At 43.9% G+C, this 12,746-nt stretch overlaps 1 protein-coding gene across 1 annotated transcript in view; it reads right to left on the bottom strand.

Annotated features, from left to right (window-relative positions):
* Positions 1 to 1,599: 1,599 nt before the first annotated feature.
* Positions 1,600 to 12,746, bottom strand: part of utp3 (UTP3 small subunit processome component) — a 29,980-nt gene continuing 18,833 nt past the window's right edge. Inside the window, exons 11-16 of the mRNA XM_068017407.1 lie at positions 9,021 to 9,117; positions 8,073 to 8,246; positions 7,310 to 7,431; positions 5,250 to 5,316; positions 4,117 to 4,224; positions 1,600 to 1,793 (exon numbers count right to left, since the gene is read on the bottom strand). Of these exons, the coding sequence (XP_067873508.1) occupies positions 1,704 to 1,793; positions 4,117 to 4,224; positions 5,250 to 5,316; positions 7,310 to 7,431; positions 8,073 to 8,246; positions 9,021 to 9,117 (658 nt within the window). The 3' untranslated portion in view covers positions 1,600 to 1,703. The remainder of the gene's footprint in view (positions 1,794 to 4,116; positions 4,225 to 5,249; positions 5,317 to 7,309; positions 7,432 to 8,072; positions 8,247 to 9,020; positions 9,118 to 12,746) is intronic.

Genomic DNA, 12,746 nt, shown 5'->3' with positions numbered 1-12,746 from the left:
TCTACTTTATTTTTCTTCTCCCTTCTGTCCCTATTTGCGCTTGGGGCGCGGCGTGTATCCCTAGTCGTTGACTGAATTAGAATTTAATAAATTCCAACTTTTCTTTAAACCAAAGAAAGCCTGTTTGTGCTGGTTTCTTTGCCTTATAATTGGAAAGCGGTGAACAAGGATTCACCAAGGGGGGGGGGGGCTAAAAACACGGTGTGTTTAAAATTACACCCTGTACAGTAAGACCAGTTGAAGGCTGAAAGGGATCCCTAGACACCTTTCTCACCTGGTCATAACATCAATACATTTACAGGGATAAGACACCTAGTTGTAAGTAAATGTTCATTCAAAACTTTATTAATAGTTGGTGACAGCTGTGCCCAGTATTATGCTCCCCTTGAATCAATACATTAGGTCTGATTAAGGGTCACTGACCTGAAATGTTAACTTTGCTTCTCTCTCCATAGATGCTGCCAGACTTGCTGAGTATTTCCAGCATTTCTTGAGATACTACACTACCCTGGGCTTGGGTGGTTAAATATTGGAAGTATCTGCTCCTTCTTGCTATCCACCAACTCCTACTGGAAAATGTATTGATTCAAGGGGAGGCTGACTGGGCATAGCTGTCACCAACTATTGATAAAGATTGGGGATTAACTGATTATAAACTTCGAGGTCCACAATAAAAAGGTTAGGCATTTGCACCACTCATTATTACTGTATTCTAGTCATTTTTTTTTAATGAGGGATACAGTACTGAAACAGGCCCTTCGGCCCACCAAGTCTGCACCGACCATCAACCACCCGTATTACACTAATCCTACATTAATCCCATATTCCCTACCACCTACCTACACTAGGGGCAATTTACAATTGCCAATTTACCTATCAACCTGCAAGTCTTTGGCTGTGGGAGGAGACCAGAGCACCCGGCGGAAACCCACGCCGTCACAGGGAGAACTTGCAAACTCCGCGCAGGCAGTACCCAGAATCTTAAATTATCTATATGCAAGTTGTCTGTTTTTTATAATGAGGGAAGAGCATTGTTCAGTTGCACTAGTGACTCTACAAAGTCACTCTCAGCACTGAAGCCCCATCAAGAACAGCAATCCATAATGTCAGCAGTCAGAAGTTATCACCCAATGTGAAGAATGGTAAACAGCTGCCAGCTGTCTTAGTGCAAGTTGGTTGGGAAAGCCCAGTCTGTGGCACAGTACATTCTATGCAAATGATTCAGTCATACTTTGCACAGGAAGTAAACTCTTGTACCATATTGCTCACCAGCAATAATAAAGCAGAAAAATATGCAAGGCCTGGCAATTATCGTAAATATGCACAAACTAAACTTTGTATCAAAAACTATTTTGACAGAGGATTGATACCTCCATTGAAACAGTAGCCTGAGGAACAACACAAAAGTGTTAAGTGTTCATACACTATATCACAAAGTAATTTTGAGGCTGCAGTTCCTACTGTCGTGAGCATTCTATATTGGGTTAAAGTGGATTGTACGCCATCCTTGTAAATATAATTCAATAGCCTGTAAATTACATGGTCCACAAGTCCACTCATCAGTATGTTTGCTTTACGAATAGGTTATAAGTACAGTAAAAATGTACAAATTCTTTATTAAACACTATAAATACATCAGAAAGAGGCAGAGCAGGTGCTTCCCCGGTTTTCTATTTGCAGATGTTTGACAGGAGGCAGCGAGATCACTGAAGCTTGATGCTCTTCTTAACTCCAGCATGGATACCAGACAGCTCACCTCCATATCTGTGTTCCTCCTTACGGACCTCTCGTACCTGTAAAATTAAAACCTCTCAATGATGTAAACAAACTATGGCATTGGGCTTGAGGGAAAGACCGCAACACCAAAAGAAACATACTATTTTGAGGTAATTATATTACGGAGGTATGAAACTAAAGGATGTAGTTATGAGTCAATTCCAAATATGGATTCAGTATAAATATCCACTCTTCGTAAAATAACTATTCTCAAATGTTTCAGCCAGTGCAGCATCATTAGGAAGTGCTCTTTTCTCTTGGCTCCCAAGAGTCTCCCACATGAATATTGGGCCATACTTTGTTAAAATTAACAGCAAGGCACTTGCCTATTTTTACGAATCAAATGGTACTGTAATTGTATGAGGAGCAGATGCACAGTTAAATACAAATATCCAAACGTTGCTGTCCGAGTTGCAGGGAGCTTGGTGAAAACAGCATTTTGCCCTTAGCCTTCCAGTTTTTTCCCCCCTGGAACTTGCTGTATTTGTCCATTAATCTCACCACAGAAAGTTAAGTCTCATTATAACAAGTGTAGGTACTCTTTTAATGATATCATAACTATTAATGACAGCTAATTAACCTTTCTGGCACCAAATTTTTTTTTTTTTTTTTAATATTCATTCATGGGATGTGGGTGTCGCTGGCCAGGCCAGCATTTATTGCCCATCCCTAATTGCCCTTGAGAAGGTGGTGGTGAGCTGCCTTCTTGAACTGCTGCAGTCCATTTGGGGTAGGTACACCCACAGTGCTGTTAGGAAGGAAGTTCCAGGATTTTGACCCAGCGATATAGTTCCAAGTCAGGATGGTGTGTGACTTGGACGGGAACTTGCAGATGGTGGTTCCCATGTATTTGCTGCCCTTGTCCTTCAAGTTGGTAGAGGTGGCGGGTTTGGAAGGTGTTGTATGATTCAGTGAGTATGACTATGTCAGGCTGTTGCTTGACTAGTCTGTGGGACAGCTCTCCCAACTTTGGCACAAGCCCCCAGATGTTAGTAAGGAGGCCTTTGCAGGGCCGACAGGGCTGGGTTTGCCGTTGTCGTTTCCGTTGCCTAGGTCGATGCCGGGTGGTCCGTCCGGTTTCATTCCTTTTTATTGACTTCGTAGCGGTTAGGTACAACTGAGTGGCTTGCTAGGCCATTTCAGAGGGCATGTAAGACCCACATTGCTGTGGGTCTGGAGTCACATGTAGGCCAGACCAGGTAAGGACAGCAGATTTCCTTCCCTAAAGGACATTAGTGAACCAGATGGGTTTTTACAACAATCGACATTGGTTTCAGATTTATTAATTAAATTCAAATTCCACCTTCTGCTGTGGTGGGATTCGAACCCATGTCCCCAGAGAAATATCCTGGGTCTCTGGGTTACTAGTCCAGTGATAATACCACTACGCCACCGCCTACCCCTATTAACTAGTACAAGTGGGTAGTCTCATTCCTTCAAGTTTTGAATTTTTCAGGGAGATTTTAAAAACATTTTAAATTAAAAAAATTTTTCTTACCTTACTGTTTTTTTTCTTTCAATCCAAATTCTCTTTCCCTCCCTATTTCTCTTTCTATACCTGTTTTGGCATGGATTTCACTCCTGTAATTCATCCTACTTCTGAGTCTGTCCTGTGTTTACTTCCTAATCCTTAAATCTCATTGGTTAAGGGGATACCCTGTTCAATCAGGTTCCCGATGTCCAGTTTCCCTCACTGTACTACTATAGATTGCATTTTCAGCAAATTTGTGGGTAAATTTTTTTTTGAACTGAAGGGTGCAGGGGCAAGTCTAAATAATGGCAGTCACTGTTAGATGTCCTGCTATAGTAAATTCTGGTTCGTTGTGTTCCATTAAGCTAGGAGCTTCTGTTTCATGCACTTTGCCAAATGATCTCATAATCCTTTCTCCCCCACTGCTTCTGACTACAACTAAGCTTTTAGTTTGTACGGCTTCAGTACTTGAGCCTTCTCAAGTATAATTATTTCAATTTCTAGAGTCTCTTATAGCTTAAGGGCTCAATCCCAGTTATCAATTTAGTTGCCCTGTGCTATACCCTCTCCAAAACTATTATCTCAACTGCAGTACAGAACATGAACACAGTACTTTGATTCAACACAATGCCATTGAGCACTACCATTCTAGAAACAGTAGGTTATTCATAGGGAAATTTCTACAAAGGCCAATGTCAGAGGAACCATTTCCAATTTTATTCACTTAATGTCTGGCATCTCCTCTCCTGCTGGTAAATAGCAGCTGAGAGACTCCCACAGCCAGATTTAAATTTAAATGTTAACGACCTTTATTATTTAAAAAAAAGATTCTCAACAACTTGAAACTACTAAAGGGCCCCTTCACTTACCTGGCCCTTCCGTCGAATTTTAGCTCGTCTGAATTTCTCTCGGTGCTTAACTCGAGGATTACGATCAATCTTCTTCCTCCTGGGCGTGAGACCTTTATTCTTGGCAATCTGTAGGGGACCGTGCAGAAATTAATGTGCATCCAGAGACGATTTTGACAGACAGGGTTACAAACAGATCTTTGTAGTCAAATATTGTGAATTGAAAAGGCTATCTAAAACAGTTGAATGCATAATTCAGTCAGTAATGTGCATCACAAATGATCTCCAGACCCAGTTCAGTTGGTATGTTGCTCAACTAAAGATTAAGATGTGTTTCCGAGTTTATCTTCTGCACAGCAGCTCATAAAAGACATAAAATGTGAAATGTGACCAGCACATTTATAACATTCAGTACTGGGGCGGCGCAGTGGTTAGCACTGCAGCCTCACAGCTCCAGGGACCCGGGTTCGATTCTGGGTACTGCAAGTTTGGAGTTTGCAAGTTCTCCCTGTGTCTGCGTGGGTTTTCTCCGGGTGCTCCGGTTTCCTCCCACAAGCCAAAAGACTTGCAGGTTGATAGGTAAATTGGCCATTATAAATTGTTACTAGTATAGGTAGGTGGTAGGGAAATATAGGGACAGGTGGGGATGTTTGGTAGGAATATGGGATTAGTGTAGGATTAGTATAAATGGGTGGTTGATGGTCGGCACAGACTCGGTGGGCCGAAGGGCCTGTTTCAGTGCTGTATCTCTAATCTAATCTACTATAGTTGCTCATACTCATTAATCTTTTCATGATGACCTGAGATTCTCCATCTGGGGAGGTTAACATCCAATTGGACAGTTAGAAAATGAGGAGCAAAGAGGAAACACAGATTACCCCTGAAGTGCCATTTGCTCACTCATGTAGTACATTATACAGCAGCAAAAATTGAGCTGGGTATTAACTGCCTATCTGCCCTTTTGGTAAGTAGAAATTTAGGATTGTAAATGTCCTCATCAATATAAACTCAAAAGAAACAGGAAAATAGTCTTAAAATTAGAGTTCTTCAAAAGTATCACTGCTTCAGGTAGGTCCAGAAAAAAAAAAATGAAAAACAGTCCTAACCCAGACAAATAGTAAACTATAATATGATGTTAGAATTGAGATAGAAACCTGGTATGTGATCTTTCTCTTCCCATCTGGACCAAGCACTTCCTTTACCACAGCACTATCCTCATTCCTGAAATACAAAACCCAATGTTACTGCATTTGAATACGTCAACATTTCACATATAGTAATGAATATAGGTGGTAGTGGGGGCACACGAGGTGGGGAGTTCCAGCTGTCTGGGGTCAAGTAAGTTTTGGAATAAACTGGCATGACCACATTATTTCTCAAATTAACAACCCATTCTTCTTCCCCCACCCCCAAAAGGTGCGGCTTCTTGAGTTCCCTGTAGCTTTTCCATGCAGCTACTCTTCATGTTTGAGTCCAGGCAATGAATCACAGCAGATTATTTGATCAGAGGGATGTGAAAAGAGACCAAAGACGAGCCCAATCCAGCCCTTCATCCCATGCTCAAAAATACTCCAGCTGGGGTCACTGCAAAATGGCAAGGAGCAGAAAACACTGACGAGCCAGAAGCGTCCGTTTAAAGGGGAACTAAACCCCGTTATGATGACTTCATGTCTAATTTACAGCTTTTCCCATTCTTGTTACTCAAGCCTTTTTCTGATGCAGTGCGGCTGATGTTTTGCCTCCTTACCACCCCAGGGAAGCTAAATCCAGTTGTTGTGCCCCTATTGCACCCTTGTCTGAGAATTATGTAAGAATTACAACATAGAAATAGGCTAATCAGCCCAACTAGTCCATTTTGATTTTTTAATCTTGCTATCACAGTAGTACTAATGTCATGTATATAACCTGTTCCCATCTCTTTATTTAGCTTTCCTTCAACCACCTATCTACCCATTATTAAATGTTGACGTGGTCTGCTTCAATCATAATCTCTAATTATGCATTCCAGAATCTCACAACTGAGGGTTTAACATCAAAAAATGTTTCCCCTGTTTTCAGTCCTAAATCTCTTACATTGATGTCTGCTGATTCCAGCCCCTTCAATCATATAAAACAGTTTCTACCTACTCTGTCCTACCCCTTCATAATTTTAAATACCTCCATCAAATTGCCACTTAGTCTCCTCTGACCTTGCAAAAACAGCCCAATTTTTTCAAATCACAGTTTACACTTTATATTTCCTCATACCAGGCAGCATCCTAGCAAATCTGTACTGTACCCTCTCTACTGCCTTAACATCCTTCCTATAGGGCAGAGCCCAAATTGCACTCAGTATTCTGTGATCTTACTAAGGCTTTATGTATATTTACCACTACATCACAAACTAAATATTTGATACCTCTTGCTGTAAAATCCAATATTCCATTTGCTTTCACTATGGCCTTATCCACTCAAGTGCTGCTTTTAATGTCTTCTGAACCTGACCCTCGTTTTACTCTGCTCATCAACAACAGCCATCATTCCCCCATTCATAGTATAATTTTTTTTATAGAAACCACGATGTACTACCTCATCTTTGCTGACATTGAATTCTATATCCCACTTTTTTGACCATCCCCTCATCTCAAGATCCCTTTGCAGCTTCCTTTGGTCCTTAAAATTACTTACTATGCCTCCCATTTTAGTATTGTCTGCAAAATTTGGATACCACTCCCTCTAGCCCTATATCCAAATCACTAATTGCGCATTGAACAGAAGCAGTCCTAGAACAGAATGCTGTGAGGCACTGCTGACTACCTCTAATCAGCTTGAGAAACTGCCCTTAGTTCCTTCGCTGTTTCCTCTGATCTAAATCAGTTTTTAATTTAAGTTGCTACCGTCCCTGTAATTCCACATCCCTTATTCTTTTCCAATAATATCCTGCATGGTACCTTGTCAAAGTCTTTCTGAAACCCTATGCACATCCACAGCATCTCTGCCTCCACCATATGTCTAATCTTCCCATCTCCAAGGCAGCTCATTTTTTTTTTTAAGTGCGTATGACTTAATGCTATATGTATGATGCCTTTCCCCACTAAATAACTGGTCAGTTTTTGTGTGGTGCAGTGCACACCCCGATAGCCATTCTCCTGATTAGAGGACACTTCAACCTAGGACATGTTTTAAAACACATTAATATACATGCATACTCCATGTTTAAACAAATAATCAGTACCTGTCTTGTTGCGTTCTCTTTCTCTTCTGGGTCAGCCACTCCTCCATTTCCTTATAATATCGGAATGCTGCTTCTTCATCTGCATCAGACTCCGAGTCTTCAGAGACTTCCTGAGCAGTGACCTGCATCAAAACATTAATCCTGTAAACTCAAGAATGTGTGGAAAGGCAGAAAATCGTGCTCTGTGAGCCAAACACCTATTCATATCAATACTTAGAGAAAGAGATCCCCGCATTAACATTTCACTCCCCAAAACATTTGAGAAAATCCATTTAAAGGGGAACCTCTTCCAATTTCATGCTATTCTCGTAACTAGTCTCTGATACCGGGCAGTTTTGAATCACTGTGTTGCGTCTCACTGTTTGACACCAACGTGGCTGGACTATGTACATTGTATACTTCTATGTAATTTATTCCTTGGGGCAGGGGAGAAAGAAGTGAAAAATGTGGCTAAAGGATGAGTGAAATTAACATAAGCTGGGAAAACTTTTGAATTAAAGTTTCAAATTAATAAATCCAACCAAATATAAATCAATAGGACTGCAAAGGACAGATTCAGACTGAGAGAGCTCACTATAAAACTTGGATTTCAGCTTCAATATCAAACTTGTATGAAAATAGTCATAATTCTGGACATAGCTCTGTGTCACTGTCACAACATGTTCAAACTTTGTACACTTTACACAACTAGCAATAATTGTTCAACCTTCAAAACCTGGATTCTGTCTCTGCTAATCTCTGATGAAAGCTCCTCCATCCTCACCTTTTCTTCTGCTCTTTGTCCAGCTTGTTTGCTCAGCTGCATCGGGGCTTTCTTCATCTCTGAGATGAGTTGATTTTTTTCTGTAACTGATCCATGCTCTTGGCTATTGTGGCTCAAAAGCTGCCGGATTTCAGGTGCCAGTTTTGCATCCACTTCAATCAAGTCATTGATCAACTGCAAGGAGAAAACTCACAGTCGTCACTTCCTGGAAAAGAGAAGTCTGCACAATTTGTTTTTAAACCCAAGCATTGTTTAGCTGGGACCCCCTATCCCCAACCACTGGGTATAGTTATGGAATCTTCAGTAACCTAACCTGGGATTTTACTGCCCAGCGATTGAGGTATTTTTAGTTTAGTTTAGAGATACAGCACTGAAACAGGCCCTTCGGCCCACCGAGTCTGTGCTGACCATCAACCACCCATTTAAACTAATCCTACACTAATTCCATATTCCTACCACATCCCCACCTGTCCCTATATTTCCCTACCACCTACCTATACTAGGGGCAATTGCTAATGGCCAATTTACCTATCAACCTGCAAGTCTTTGGCTTGTGGGAGGAAACCGGAGCACCCAGAGGAAACCCACGCAGACACAGGGAGGACTTGCAAACTCCACACAGGCAGTACCCAGAATTGAACCCGGGTCGCTGGAGCTGTGAGGCTGCGGTGCTAACCACTGCGCCGCCCTTAAAAACAACAAATGGAATTTGATGCTGACTGGGGTGGGGAGGAATGGGTAGGAGAATAAAACAGAGGGAAGCATCCCTGGGCTCGTCTTATTCACTGCCTAATAAAAAGGTTCTGAATGACACAACAGAAAACATAAGCCCAGGCTGAGCCCATGGTCTTAGCCATAGGTAGCAAGGAAAACAATAAAAAAAAAGGAGGCAGCAAATACCTTTAAGTCACTAAAGACCCTGGAACAGTTCAACCGTGCAATACTCACATTTCTGTAGGTCAGCAGTCTCTCAATCACTGGGTGGTTGTGCACTGGGATCCGCTTTGCCTTCAGTACCAGGTAAAAACTGATGTTTGTGCAGTAGCTACAGGTTAGAGACATCTCAGTAAGAAGGAAATCATAAATGATATTTGAAAATTTAAACAAAAAACTGTGGGTAGGTGGTGGCGTAGTGGTATTATCACTGGACTAGTAACCCAGAGACCCAGGGTATTCATCTGGGGACATGGGTTCGAATCCCACCCCAGCAGAAGGTGGAATTTGAACTTAATAAAAAATCTGGAATTAAAAACTAGTCTAACCAGGAAACCATTGTCGATTGTTGTAAAAACCCATCTGGTTCACTAATGTCCTTTAGGGAAGGAAATCTGCTGTCCTTACCTGGTCTGGCCTACATGTGACTCCAGACCCACAGCAATGTGGTTAACTCTTACATGCCCTCTGAAATGGCCTAGCAAGCCACTCATGGCATCAGGTTAAATATGGGCAAGGTAACCCCCTACTGATTACCACCTACCGCCCTCCCTCAGTTGATGAGTCAGTAATCCTCCAGGTTGAACACCACTTGGAGGAAGCACTGAGGGTGGCAAGGCAAGGGCACAAAATGTACTCTGGGTGGGGGACTTCAATGTCCATCATCATGAGTGGCTCGGTAGCACCACTACTGACCGAGCTGGCCAAGTCCTAAAGGACATGGCTGCTAGACTGGGTCTGCGGCAGGTGGTGGGGGAACCAACACGAGGGAAGAACATACTCGACCTCGTCCTCACCAATCTGCCTGCCGCGGATGCATCTGTCCATGACAGTACTGGTAGGAGTGACCACCGCACAGTCCTTGTGGAGACGAAGTCCCGCCTTCACATTGAGGATACCGTCCATCGTGTTGTGTGGCACGATCACCGTGCTGAATGGGATAGATTTCGAACGGATCTAGCAATGCAAAACTGGGCAACCATGAGGCGCTGTGGGCCATCAGCAGCAGCAGAATTGTACTCAACCACAATCTGTAACCTCATAGCCCGGTATATCCCCTACTCTACCATAACCATCAAGCCAGGAGACCAACCCTGGTTCAATGAAGAGTGCAGGAGGGCATGCCAGGAGCAGCACCAGGCATACCTCAAAATGAGGTGTCAACCTGGTGAAGCTACAACCCAGGACTACTTGCATGCCAAACTGCGTAAGCAGCATGCGATAGACAGAGCTAAGCGATCCCATAACCAACGGATCATATCTAAGCTCTGCAGTCCTGCCACATCCAGCCGTGAATGGTGGTGGACAATTAAACAACTAACTGGAGGAGGTGGCTCCACAAATATCCCCATCCTCAATGATGGGGGAGCCCAGCACATCAGTGCGAAAGATAAGGCTGAAGCATTTGCAACAATCTTCAGCCAGAAGTGCCAAGTTGATGATCCATCTCGGCCTCCTCCTGAAGTCCCCAGCATCACAGATGCCAAACTTCAGCCAATTCGATTCACGCCACGTGATATCAAGAAACGACTGAAGGCACTGGATACTGCAAAAACTATGGGCCCTGACAATATTCCGGCAATAGTACTGAAGACCTGTGCTCCAGAACTTGCCGCGCCCCTAGCCAAGCTGTTCCAGGACAACTACAACACTGGCATCTACCCTGCAATGTGGAAAATTGCCCAGGTATGTCCTGTACACAAAAAGCAGGACAAATCCAACCCGGCCAACTACCGCCCCATTAGCCTACTCTCAATCATCAGTAAAGTGATGGAAGGTGTCATCAACAGTGCCATCAAGCGGCACTTGCTTAGCAACAGGGCGGCACGGTGGTGCAGTGGTTAGCACCGCAGCCTCACAGCTCCAGCGACCCGGGTTCAATTCTGGGTACTGCCTGTGTGGAGTTTGCAAGTTCTCCCTGTGTCTGCGTGGGTTTTCTCCGGGTGCTCCGGTTTCCTCCCACAAGCCAAAAGACTTGCAGGTTGGTAGGTAAATTGGCCATTATAAATTGCCCCTAGTATAGGTAGGTGGTAGGGAAATATAGGGACAGGTGGGGATGTTTGGTAGGAATATGGGAATAGTGTAGGATTAGTATAAATGGGTGTTTGATGGTCGGCACAGACTCAGTGGGCCGAAGGGCCTGTTTCAGTGCTGTATCTCTAAAAAAAAAACAACCTGCTCAGTGATGCTCAGTTTGGGTTCCGCCAGGGCCACTCAGCTCCTGACCTCATTACAGCCTTGGTTCAAACATGGACAAAAGAGCTGAACTCAAGAGGTGAGGTGAGAGTTGTCCGCCCTTGACATCAAGGCAGCATTTGACAGAGTATGGCATCAAGGAGCCCTAGCAAAACTGAGGACAATGGGAATCAGGGGGAAAACCCTCCGCTGGCTGGAGTCATACCTAGCACAAAGGAAGATGGTTGTGGTTGTTGGAGGTCAATCATCTGAGCTCCAGGACATCACTGCGGGAGTACCTCAGGGTAGTGTCCTAGGCCCAACCATCTTCAGCTGCTTCATCAATGACCTTCCTTCAATCATAAGGTCAGAAGTGGGTATGTTTGCTGATGATTGCACAATGTTCAGCACCATTCGCAACTCCTCAGATACTGAAGCAGTCTGTGCAGAAATGCAGCAAGACCTGGACAATATCCAGGCTTGGGCTGATAAGTGGTAAGTAACATTCGTGTCACACAAGTGCCAGGCAATGACCATCTCCAACAAAAGAGAATCTAACCATCTCCCCTTGACATTCAACGGCATTACCATCGCTGAATCCCCCACTATCAACATCCTAGGGGCTACCGTTGACCGAAAACTGAACATATAAATACCGTGGCTACAAGAGCAGGTCAGAGGCTAGGAATCCTGAGGCGAGTAACTCACCTCCTGACTCCCCAAAGCCTGTCCATAATCTACAAGGCACAAGTCAGGAGTGTGATGGAATACTCTCCACTTGCCTGGATGGGTGCAGCTCCAACAACACTCAAGAAGCTCGACACCATCCAGGACAAAGCGGCCCGCTTGATTGGCACACCATCTACAAACATTCACTCCCTCCATCACCGACGCACAGTGGCAGCAGTGTGTACCATCTACAAGATGCAGTGCAGCAATGCACCAAGGCTCCTTCGACAGCACCTTCCAAACCCGCGACCTCTACCAACTAGAAGGACAAGGGCAGCAAATACATGGGAACACCACCACCTGCAAGTTCCCCTCCAAGTCACACACCACCCTGACTTGGAACTATATCGCCATTCCTTCACTGTCGCTGGGTCAAAATCCTGGAACTCCCTTCCTAACAGCACTGTGGGTGTACCTACCCCACATGGACTGCAGCGGTTCAAGAAGGCAGCTCACCACCACCTTCTCAAGGGCAATTAGGGATGGGCAATAAATGCTGGCCTGGCCAGCAATGCCCACATCCCGTGAATTAATGAAAAAAAAGCATGCAGTGTGGAAAACTGCAGATATGCGAAACATTGCTGTTGGCAGTACAAATTATTTTCTGTGTACAGTAGTTCCTACCCATATTTAGTTTAGTTTAGAGATACAGCACTGAAACAGGCCCTTCGGCCCACCGAGTCTGTGCCGACCATCAACCACCCATTTATACTAATCCTACACTAATCCCATATTCCTACCACATCCCCACCTGTCCCTATATTTCCCTACCGCCTACCTATACTAGGGGCAATTTATAAAGGCCAATTAACCTATCAACCTGCAAGTCTTTGGCAT

The sequence above is a fragment of the Heterodontus francisci genome, chromosome 37 (assembly GCF_036365525.1).
Source record: "Heterodontus francisci isolate sHetFra1 chromosome 37, sHetFra1.hap1, whole genome shotgun sequence".
NCBI lineage: Eukaryota > Metazoa > Chordata > Chondrichthyes > Heterodontiformes > Heterodontidae > Heterodontus > Heterodontus francisci.
The sequence above is the reverse complement of the archived record's forward strand: the minus strand, read 5'-3'. Positions and strand labels throughout refer to the sequence as shown.